Source organism: Mandrillus leucophaeus, unplaced genomic scaffold (assembly GCF_000951045.1).
Source record: "Mandrillus leucophaeus isolate KB7577 unplaced genomic scaffold, Mleu.le_1.0 Scaffold21, whole genome shotgun sequence".
In the NCBI taxonomy this organism is placed as follows: Eukaryota; Metazoa; Chordata; class Mammalia; order Primates; family Cercopithecidae; genus Mandrillus; species Mandrillus leucophaeus.
Window position 1 is genome coordinate 1405877 of NW_012102143.1, and position 12220 is coordinate 1418096.

Genomic DNA, 12220 nt, shown 5'->3' on the forward strand with positions numbered 1-12220 from the left:
CCTAATTATTTCTTTCTGATTCCCCATCTCCCTGCTCTGTCCCACTCCTATAAGATAGTGGAATGTGCATGGCAACGTCTCCTCTTGTTTCTGACAGATTCTGCTTTTTTTTGGGGTGGGGGGTGGAGTCTCGTTCTGTCGCCCAGGCTGGAGTGCAGTAGTGTGATCTTGGCTCACTGCAACCTCTGCTTCCCAGGTTCAAGCGATTCTCTTGCCTCAGCCTCCCAAGTAGCTGGGACTACAGGCGCGCATCACCACGCCTGGCTAATTTGTATACTTTTAGTAGAGACAGGGTTTCACCACATTGACCAGGCTGGTCTCGAACTCCTGACCTCAGGTGATCTACCTGCCTTGGCCTCCCAAAGTGCAGGGATTACAGGCGTGAGCCGCTGGGCCCGGCCTTCTGCTCTATTTTTTTGTCCAGTTCATAACACTCCCAGCTATTACCTTTTCACTGTAAAGTGTACCTCTTGGGAATAGCCTTTCTAATCATAAGACACAATATCTGACGATTAGGTTTAAATGAATAAAAGTACTGACAGATTTGCTATCAAAATGGAAAAGAGATTTTTATCCAAAAAGAAGATGTCGTGGACCAAGTGAGAGGGCACATAAGCTCTTGATAATGTCAGCTTTTTGCCGCACACTGTCTTCAGCTCCTTATCTGTGTTATTTATTCAATCTGCACAAGCCTGAGAAGTAGGTACTAGGATTCCCATCTTACAGATAAGGCACAGAGAAGTTAAGTAATTTGCATAAGGTCACATAGCTAAGAAGCAGCTGAACTGAGAAACCTAGGCAGTTGGGCACCAGTGACTCTGTGCATAAATTGCGTCCCTTATATTATCGTACAGGAGAAAACTTTTGAAAATCTTAAAAAAAGAAAAAGAATATCCAGAATGTATAAAAAGCTACTACAAATCAAGAAGATAAATGTAAAGAACCCAATAGAAAAGGGGGAAAAGATAAGAACAGGCACTGATAGATAAAGAAATGGATACAGCCAGTAAACACGTGAAAAGATGCTCAAATTTACAAGTCATCAAGGAGGGCAGGGTAAGGCAAGATACAATGTTTCACCCAACAGGTTAGAAGTTTGACAGCAGGGCTAGGGAGGGTGAGTACAAATAGCCTCTCTTGCACTGCTGGTAGCAATGTGACACTTGTACTGCCTTTTTGAATGGCAATTGGGCAGAGTCCATCACCATTTAAAATGCACTTCATTCGGGACCAGCAGTTCCACTTCCAGGCTACAGCTGGTCTGAGACGAGCACAGAGATGTTCGCGCACACAAACTCTCCTGAGCAACCTCCACTCAACTCACTGGCTGAATACCCCGTACTCTGCTACCCCCCAGGCGCTCAGGGCAGAGGCTACCTGCCTGCCTCTCTCCCCATCTGGCGAGGATGCACCCACTGTCACTTGCATTCCTCAAACTTACTCCAGCCAGTGGCACCTGCGATGCAGTTGTATCATTTAATGATAAAAACCAGTGAATTCTCAGTGGAAAGGGAGTTGTTTTAATGAAAACTGAGCTGAAAGCTCTGACGAGTCCAGGAAAGGCAAGTTGCTAAAAAACCATCACCAAAACCAAGCTGCTACAGAATGTGCTGAAACTAGAAGAAGTGTAAAACACTGTAAAAATCTATGAGGATTTTGCCCTTAGCCTGCATAGGCGTCTAAACTCCAAACTTAAACGGTGCATTCTGGCTGTGTCTAATCAGGAGAGAGAAAATAGATAAAGCTGGTCCTCCAGTGAAAACCCATGATCCAAGAAACGGGCTGGACACATTTGCAGTTTACATTTTTTTAAACAACGAAAATACACAGAGGAGTCATGTATTTCATTGCAAAACTCTTTTTTTTTTTTTTTTTTTCTTCTGAGATGGAGTCTTGCATTATTGCCCGGGCTGGAGTGCAATGGTGCGATCTTGGCTCACTGCAACCTCCGCCTTCAAGCGATTCTCCTGCCTCAGCCTCCCGCGTAGCTGGAACTACAGGGACCCGCCACCATACCTGGCTAATTTTTTGTATTTTTAGTAGATGAATAAGATGACAAAACAAGATGACTCTGTTCACTTGGGTAATATTTCTTGCCCTGAACTCTACTCTGTCTGATAATATAATGGGTTTAGATTTCTGATCAATTGGATAATTTCATTTTTTATTTTTATTTTTTTCGAGACAGAGTCTTGCTCTGTCACCCAGGCCAGAGGGCAGTGACACCATCTCGGTGCACTGCAACCTCTCCACCTCCTGGGTTCGAACGATTCTCCTGCCTCAGCTTCCCGAGTAGCTGGGATTACAGGCACCCGACACTATGCCCGGCTAATTTTTTTTTTTTTTTTTTGAGACAGAGCCTCACTCTATGGCCCAGGTTGGAGTGCAGGTGTGTGATATTGGCTCACTGCAACCTCTGCCTCCTGGGTTCAAGGGATTCTCCTGCCTCAGCCTCCTGAGTAGAGTAGCTGGGACTATAGGTGGGCACACCACACCAAGCTAATTTTTATATTTTTAGTAAATATGGTGTTTCACGACATTTGCCAGGCTGGTCTTGAACTCCTGACCTCAAGTGATCCACCCACCTCGGCCTCCCAAAGTGCTGGGATTACAGGCATAAGCCACCGTGCCTGGCCCACCCGGCTAATTTTTATATTTTTGTAGAGCTGTGGTTTTGCCATGTTGGCCAGAGTGGTCTTGAACTCCTGACCTCAGGTGATCTCCCACCCCGGCCTCCGAAAGTGATGGGATTACAGGTGTCAGCCACCACACTGAGCTTCAGTTGAAGAACTTCTGTCCTTTAATGGAGGAGTTTCAGCCGTTCGCACGTATCGTTGTAACGGATTTGTATGCTGTTAAATTTGCCACTAATTTGGTGCTGTTTGTTTTTCATGCCTCTTCACTGTTTCCTCTCCGTTTATGACAAGGGCCTTTTCTCTGCTTTCAGCTTTGCTTATTTTGTAAAAGGTTTCTAACATGTGTTTAAGTTCTACTAGGATTTACTTCTAAGTTTTTTTTTTTTCCGAGATGGAGTCTTGCTCTGTCGCCCAGGCTAGAGTGCAGAGGCGCGATCTCGGCTCACTGCAACCTCAGCCTCCGAGTTCAAGCGATTGTCCTGCCTCAGCCTCCCGAGTAGCTGGGATTACAGGCGCCTGCCACCATGCCTGGCTAACTTTTGTATTTTTAGTAGACACGGGGTTTCACCATCTTGGCCAGGCTGGTTTCGAACTCCTGACCTTGTGATCCACCAGCCTCGGCCTCCCAAAGTGCTGGGGTTACAGGCACCTGCCACCGTGCCTGGCTAACTTTTGTATTTTTAGTGGAGACAGGGTTTCACCATCTTGGCCAGGCTGGTCTCGAACTCATGACCTCGTGATCCACCAGCCTCAGACTCCCAAAGTGCTGGGATTACAGGCGTGAGTCACCGCACCCAGTCTTATCTCTAAGTTTTACATTAGAAGTTTTATTAAAAATAAATCGATGCAACCATTCACAAATCACTGCTCACAAGTTAGGAAGGATGCCAAAGTCTAAACATTTTCCATACTCTACTGGGCACGACACCCAGGTGAAGCCTAGGTGGCCCTTCAAAAATCCACTTTTATCAAGCCTTCCCTAGTAGCAACTCCATTCATCGTAAAACCCAAGTCTCAGGTATATGATGTTGGTCAGGAACAATTCACGGTTTTGGTCATTAATAGTGTATATAGGCTACTGTTTCATGTTTTAAATAAACAAGAGCAAATGTTTCTGTAGAATCTAGCACAGGAGTAATGGCGGGGTAGGGAAAGGCAGGACTTCTGGAGCCACAGCTGCCACAAGAAACAAGCACAAGGATGAGCTTGGACAAGCACGTGAGAGTGCTCAGGAATGCAGGTGAGTGTGGTGGGGGTGGGACGGAGCGGAAGAGGACACAGATGATGGAACTGGGTGGACCAAGTGCTTATAAAAACCAAATCTCTTCTTTTGTTTTTCCCTTCTGTGCCCACTTTCTAAATTTCACAATTAACTCGAACTTGCATATTCACAATTTCTCTCCACTATTCTTCCTGTTTACTCCTGACCATATGCTTGTTTCTCAGTACCACAAATTTTCCCTTAATACTCAAATGATCTTTGTTCCGCTAAAACAAACACTTAAATTTCTTATTCATTTGTTACTGTTTTTAATTGATTATTTCTCCCTGCTAGCAACAAACCATCAGGCAACTCAACGATTTCACCTCAGCCTAATTGACAGTCACTGAAGTCCACCTGAACCATCAAACGAAGGGGCCAGAGACACGAATCCCAGATTTCTGCAGCATTTCAGGAGCAGGTGGGCAAGCTGAGGGACCTCCTTCAGAGACCCCATTCATCCAAAGTTCAGACAGCCCCAAAAGAAAGTGGTGGGATAAGATCGTGAACGCAAAGAGATATGGCAGACCTCCGTCAACCACAGATCACTGCAGCTATGGCACGGTCACAGTGAGCTCAGCATTGCCTAGTGCTGTGGCATTCACGTGTGACGGAAATACGCAACGATGATAACGAAGGGTGGAAAAACTGCGATCAGACAGCAATGCTTCAGATGCTCAATATTGGGGGTGAGCTATCCTAGAAGGTAAATGGGTGTCTCTTGCTGCCTGTAAAACCATGTTTATTTTTCTACGTGTTCTAGATGGACAACCCTGTCGGCGACTCCTCTGGTGAACCAGCTAGGGCACCTCACCCCCTAGAGGACGCCTCACCCCCAGCAGTGAGGGTCACCCCTGTGTGCTGTGGGGGAGCCCCCGCCCCTCAGCGCTTGTTACCTCTTGCAGCTTAATCTCCTCAGGCTGTAGGATCTCGAGCACCCCGCTGCTCCGGATCTCGGGGAGATCCTGCCAGAGGTTGAACCTTGAGTGAGGGTTACTGAGCAGGCAGATCTGGGGCAGAGCCTTCCTCTCTGGTGGGCTGGCCGGCTCCTCCTCCTCCTCTTCCTCTTCCTCCTCCGGGGTGTCCTCACTGGCCGGGGACCCATTGGTATTGTCTTCTATTTCTGCGTCCTGTTGCCTCCTGGTTTCAATTTCTTGGAGAGTCGATTTATCTCGGTATTCCTGATACAGGAGCCCTGAAATCAAAAAGTTGTAAAAAAGAAAAGGAAAAGATCTCAGATGACAATCATTCCAAATCCCTAAGTCAAGGCTTCATGTTCTTATCAAGGGTGGCTGCTATGTCCAGGAATACACAGTGCAAGCCAGCCCTGCACCTGTCTCAGTGGCAGGCTCCAGGCCAACGGATACACTGCCGTTGTCTTCATCTCTTGGGAAAGACCAGCATGCTTATGTTTTTTCCCAACACATAAAGAAATTCCAGAATGGACTCAAAATCCAATATATGCTTTCCCCACACACACTTGGCAAACAAGAACCTAGAACCTGATGTGTCCACCACCAAGTTGATGGGAATGTCCCAACTGTGTCTCATTATCCCAGCAGGGTAATTTCCGTAGTCCTAAATGCTTCAATATTCAAACTCAGGAATATTCATTTGTGCAGTGGGGGTAGCTGTAAATTCTCATTTTGAAGGAAAAATCAGCGTTTTATCAATCTTATGATTTAAAAAGGGAAACATTCCCTTTTTGCTTTCACAGCTGCAGACTTCACTGACCAACTGTACTTGCAATGAATGCTTTCCAGTCTCTCAGGTAGATTTGGGGGTGCGGCTGAATCAGTGCAAATGGAGCACCTCCAAAGGGATAACCCCATTTCCGATGCCCTGGCCTTAGGACACAGGGACTTCCTCTCCGCACAGACAGCCATGTCAGGGTAGGGGGTTGCCATGGCTGCGTGGGACAGTGAGGGGTAATCCTGCCTGCTGGAGGCTGGGAGGAAAGAGGTCAGACCCCAAGGTCTTGTCCACAGTGCCACAGAGGCAGGAGGCTAGCCCGAGGGCAAGGGCTAGACAGAGCAAAAACACTGTTCTACATTTTATTGTTTTAAAATGTATTTATTTTGAGATTGGGCCTCACTCTGTCACCCAGGCTGGAGGGCAGTGGTGCAACCATAGCTCACTGCAGGCTCCATCTCCTGGGCTCCAGTGATTCTCCTGCCTCGCCTCCTGAGTAGCTAGGACTACAGGTGCGTGCCACCATGGCCAGCTAGTTTTCTCCTCTTTTTTATTTTTTGGTAGAGATGAGGACTTGCTATGTTGCCCAGGCTGGTCTTGAATTTCTGGCCTCAAGCCTCAGTTCCTGGTCTTGAACACCTCTCCCCTCAGCCTCCCACAGTGCTGGATTACAGACCTGAACCCCTGTGCCTGGTCCTGTCTACATTTTAGAAGCATGGACTGGGAGAAACGGGCTGCAGCAGCTCCCTGGGAGAGCCAGGATGGAGGCCTGCACTGAAGGACTGGGAAGGGGATGAAGCCAAGTGCCTGATTCGGGGACAGTTACAAGATACAGGACAGGCCCCGGGCCATGCATAACATTCAGGTGACCAGTGAGGCAGCAGAGACCAGAGGTCCCACTGGAGCAGATGAAGGTCTGGCTGAGGGTGGCGTCGGGGTGGTGAGGATCGAGATGTACCCAGGCACCCAGGTGGAGGTCTCGCGGGTATCAGGATGTCCTGGTCTGGCCCTTGGGACAGTGGCCGAGGCCCCTTGATATGTGCAACTATGAGACAAAGATGATTCCCAGAAAGTTGCAATATGGATGAATACAGCACTTGATAAGCACTTGCTCTTACAACGCAGTACAACTGTTAGCTATTATTCCTTCTTTAATTGTTAAACATATCTAAACTGTAGAAAAAGGAAGAAAAGAAAAACAGACCACCTTCAAAATCCTGAATGAGGCTGGAGAAATTATATGCAAGAACAGGAACCTAATAAGGCGGCCCTATGGATTAAATGACTTGGTTTCCAGGCTCTGTAACTCCAAATTACAAAGCTTCTCTGCCAAGGTAACCAGAGCGTCCACTTCAGCAAGCTAAAAGCCCGTGCTTTGCCAACGATGCAGCCCAGCCGGATACAACATGGAGTTGATTCGACAAAGGAATAAAAAAGAAAATCCAACTCTAAGCTAAATGCAACCCTGACTGAAGACCCATAAAGACAGGTCTGACGTCACCACCCACATCAGTTCAATAATGAGCCTAAGGTAGGCCGACTGTTGCGACGTCAGGCTATCACTATCCTGTGATTCTGACACTGCGGTTACAGAGGTTTAAAGAAACCAAGTTTCAGGGGTTGACTTGAATTCACTTTTCAGTGCATAGTGCAGTGTCTCCTACATGGTAGGTACTCAACTACTTGTTGAACACCTTTTAAAAATGCGGTTGCCAAGGCTGGGTGTGGTGGTTCACGCCTGCAATCCTAGCACTTTAGGAGGCTGAGGCAGGTAGATCACTTGAAGTCAGGAGTTCGAGACCAGCCTGGCCAACATGGCAAAACTCCGTCTCTACTAAAAATACAAAAATTAGCCGGGTGTGGTGGCAGGCACCTATAATCCCAGCTACTCAGGAGGCTATGGCAGGAGAATAGCTTGAACCCAGGCGCCTGGTGGAGGTTGCAGTGGGCTGAGATCGTGCCACTTCACACTAGCCTGGGCAAAACAGCAAAACTCCGTCTCAAAAAACAAAACAAAACCAAAAAAAAAAAAAAACAGTTTCCAAGCTTCACAAAAGTGTCTCACTTGGCATATTTTTGAAGGCTCAAAAATATGTCTTATGTGTGCTATAGTCGGTAAATCATGGGTGAATACTATCTTAAACATCTCACTGTGATACATATGCTGAACAAAGACAAAAATATCAGCATTGTGGGTAGCTGGGTTGAAAATAATAGTTCTTAAGTCACCCCATGGCAGACGCTGTTGACTGCCTCTCCCGCACCCCCTCGCGCCCCTCTCCCCGGTTGTAAGGGGAGGGCCTCTGTTTGGGTGCTGACCCAATCTGTGCTCGGAGAAGTGAGTAAAGACTGACTGATCAAAACCTACCATAAGGCCAGGGGCAGTGGCTCACACCTGTAATCCTAGCACTTTGGGAGGCCAACGCGGGCAGATCACTTGAGGTCAGGAGTTCGAGACCAGCCTGGGCAACATGGAGAAATCCTATCTCTACTAAAAATACAAAAATCAGCCAGGTGTGGTGGCAGGCGCCTGTAATCCCAGCTACTCGGGAGGCTGAGGCAGGAGAATCACTTGAATCCAGGGGGCGGAGGTTGCAATGAACCAAGATTGTGCCACTTCACACCAGCCTGGGCCAAAGAGTGAAAACCTACCAGGATAGTTCCTTGCCCCTTGCCAGTGGTGGGTTAGACACAGGCATGAGGCATAGCCTGGCTGCAGTGGTGTGAGTGCTGGTGTCCCCCTAGATTCATACGTTGGAACCTAATACCCAGTGTGAGAGTTTTAAGAGATGGCGCCTTTGGAAAGTGACTAAGACATGAGGGCACTGCCTCTGTGAGAGGGATTCATGCCCTCCCTTATAAAAGAGGTGGATAGGGCCAGGCAGAGTGGCTCATGCCTGTAATTCCAGCACTTTGGGAGGCTGAGGTGGGTGGATCACGAGGTCAGGAGTTTGAGCCCAGCCTGGACAACATGGCGAAACCCCATCTTTACTAAAAATACAAAAATTAACTGGGTGTATTGGCAGGCGCCTATAATCCCAGCTACTCAGGAAGCTGAGGTAGGAGAATCGCTTGAACCCAGGAGGGGGAGGCTGCAGTGAGCCGAGATTGCGCTACTGTACTCCAGTCCGGCTGACAGAGCAAGGCTCCGTCCCCCAAATAAATAAATAAATAATTTTTAAAAAAGCGGTGGAAGGGAGCTGCCTGGCCCCTTCCGTCCTGTGAGGATGCACCAAAGAAGGCATCATTTTTGAAGAAGAGAGAGCCAGCCCTCAGCAGATGCTGAATCTGTTGGCACCATGATCTTGGACTTCCCAGCCTCCAGAACCGTAAGAAATAAACTTCTGTTATTTATAAGCCATTCTGTGTACGGTATCTTGTTACAGCAACTGGAACTGATTAAGATACTGGTCAAGGAGAGTAAGGGCACATCTTCTAAAGGCTTGTCAAAAAGTTGTCCCTCCCCTACAGACACTTGAAGACAAACTGCCCTTCCTGTTTCACACATGGCTCCCTGAGGATGTGATGCCTGGAGCTATGGCAGCCACCTTGTAACATAAGGCCCACCTGGAGGAGGCAAGCAGCCAGGTGACTGTTTGGCTGCATGAACCAACTCTGGAACTTCCTACCTTTGGACTCATTAACTGAGATGGGGCATTTTGTTGTTTAAGATCACTTTTTGTTAGACATTGTTACCTGCAGACAAAGACTGTCAATACAAGTAACCTTAGAGTCTTCTCAAAACTGTATACTTTTTTCTGCGGTATTGAGAATACAAATTTAGACACCAATGTTTCTGGAGTTATGGTGTCAGACAGTTACCTGATACAGTGTGTAACCATTTCTCATAACCTTTCATTTTTATTTGCCTTAAATTCAGATTACAAAACGAGTAAGTTTTCTTTACCTGAGAAACTATACTAACATATTAAATTTCTGTAGTCAACGTACTGTCAATAGATCATGCTTTCCTATTTTATATATTTTATATATTGTACATTTAGTTGGCAACACTTTAAATGGAAATGAACTTTACCTGTAAAGGTTTGCACTTGGAATTACCTCCAAGTGGAACTGAAGACTCCCACTTTTCTTCCCCCTTAATCAGCTTTAGGAAGCTGCCGTCCTTTCCTAACACTTGGCAAAGAATTGCTGAACTCACAGAGCTGAAGGCAGCTAGATTGTTGCAGGGATCTGTTTAGCACAGACCTCAAGTCTATGACAGAGGTGAGAAGAGGGCAGGGACAGCCCTGGGCTGTCAATCAACACATCTGTTGAGCTACTATGGGTCAGGCCCAGGAGCCAGGAAAAGACATTCACCATGACAGCAGCAGACACCTGCAGGAGGTAGCCAGAGGAACATCAGAGGCCCTGCTGCTTCCCAGTTGAGCACAGTGACGCCCCAAGCGACGAGGCACTAGAGCTCGAGACCCTGCCTGCCAGCTTCGGACTTCTGCCACCGGCCCAGCAGGTTCAGCCGTCTCCAAGAAAGATAGCTCCACACACCCATAGTGCAGAAGGGAGGCGCGATCTCCTCCCCAACCTGGATGTTCTTCCTGGTCATGACATTGATCTTAGCAGAAGAGGAGCCCTTTCAAGAGGGTGGAGGTCAAAGTCTACAGTGTATGCTAAGTCAGATGTGACAGCGTGGCAGAGCTGGGAGAAAGGGGTTGTCAGGGGCCTTTGTTTTAAAATAAGGATTTTCTAATTGGCATCAGTTTCAGATCAGACCTTCTCCATTCCCCCAGCAAACAAAAGGAAAAGCCGCCACCGCCACCACCACCACCACCCAGCCTGACACGTGGAGGGGGCCCACTGGGAACAAAATTCCTGGAGTCAGCGCGGCTTAACAGCATGCAGTGTGCGCTCCACCCCCTCAGCTTCGCAAGGGCTCAGCTCCTCTCTGGGCTCAGTTTAGAAAGATCCCTGCTAGGGAAGAGTGGGCTGCCCGGGAAAGGACTCCCAAGCACGGGGTCTCCTGTGGCGATGGAAGCTCCACTTCCCCACTGGAGACACGTCGTGTTTGTCCAAGCATTTCGGACTGGAGGACAGTAATTATACATTTAGTGAAGAAATTTTCCAAACCTAGAATTTTTGTTTAACAGATAGACTGTTGGCTGCTCTGACAACAATGAAGAACCAAAAGACTTTCTAAGCAGCCGGAACCATTTTCAGAGTAAGGGAGCCTATATTATTCATTCCCGGGTGCCTCTCGTGACGACATGAGAACTAGCTTGATGTCACTAGTGATTTTTTTAAATGCAAGTATTAAAGTTCTTGGGTCACTATTTGAATCCATTTTTCCCTATTCACAGCGCTTCAGGTGCAGTTATGTAGCAGTTGGACCACACAGGCTGAGCCTCGGCTTCCCTTCCCGGCCGTATTCCTGGAGAGGCTTCCCTTCCTAAGCCAAGGGCCTCTGGGGCTCTTGCTTCCTCCCCGCTTCGCCTTTCCTTCCCCTGTGCAAAGTTGGCCACCGCCTCCGCTTCTTGAATTGCACCAGGCTTTTCCCAGAACCCCTCCACCCCCTTCACACACCTCCCCCTCTAGCCCAACTCTGCTCCCAGCAGCCAGTTTGGCTCCCAGGTCTTCCCTGATGGGGGATAGTGGAGTCCTCCCCACTACACAGCTCAGCAGTGCTGCTTCATCCCTTCTTTCTGGCAGGAGTGATAAGGGGTCAGAGAGTCCTCCCACCAGACAAGAGCTGGGTAAATAGACCTCTCCGCAGAGAGCAGGACAGAAATGTTCGCTAAAGCCCCCTTGTGCAGCGCTATTAAAATGCAGCAGTTTTGCCTGCGGAACCATTTAGAGCCAAACATGTCAAAAGCTTTCCTTACCCATGTCAGACGCATTCCTTCGTATATGTCAAAAGCTTTCCTTACCCATGTCAGACGCATTCCTTCGTATGAAACACAACGGCTTCCCATGAGCAGGAGGACCCTCAGAGTCCTCCAGGGACCCGCGTTTCCCAAATAAAGCCCGGCTACCGCGAAGACACCCACCTATTTGTTCAATGAGGTTTCTCCAGGAGTCGGCGGGAATGGGGTGGATCATCCGCAGGGCCTCGGTGAGCGTGGTGGGGCTGTCGGCCAGGGCCGGCCACTCCTCGGGCGTGGCCCCATTTCCCGGGGTGGAGGACGACTCGCTGCCAGAGAGGGAGGACAGGGGCTGGTTATTTTTAAGCGAGGATTCACCTCGGCTGGCTCGCGAGGGGCGTGGGCACAGGCGGCTGCTGGCCAGCCGGACCTTACCCGGGACCGTCCAGGGGCAGCGACCACAGCCGCCGCAGCCCCTCCCGGCCGGGCGGGCCCCAAAGGCCCTTTTTGTCACCGCACCAGGGCGCGACTGGGTGATTCATTTCCACACCAGCCCGCCCAAACCTCCATGGTTTTGGAGCTCCCGGGCAGGCGGTGGAAACTTGGCGCACCGTGCCCACTCTCCGGCGCCACTCCGACAGCCCGACGGGTCCCGCGGCCAGGAAGCCACCCGGCGTCCCTCGCCGTCACTCAGTTCCCGGTCCCTTTCGGATTCTGATCCTCCCGTCCCCAGGCCATGCGGCACGGAAAGGGGATGCCGAGCGGGACGCGCACGACCAGGGCGCCCGGGACGAGGGCGCTGGAGGAGACTCCGG

General features: G+C 49.0%; 1 protein-coding gene across 1 annotated transcript in view; it reads right to left on the reverse strand.

The window, feature by feature from the left end:
* NGEF (neuronal guanine nucleotide exchange factor) overlaps positions 1-12220 on the reverse strand; it is a 137403-nt gene that overhangs the window by 40066 nt on the left and 85117 nt on the right. The window contains exons 4-5 of the mRNA XM_011980246.1: positions 11592-11734; positions 4794-5092 (exon numbers count right to left, since the gene is read on the reverse strand). Of these exons, the coding sequence (XP_011835636.1) occupies positions 4794-5092; positions 11592-11734 (442 nt within the window). The remainder of the gene's footprint in view (positions 1-4793; positions 5093-11591; positions 11735-12220) is intronic.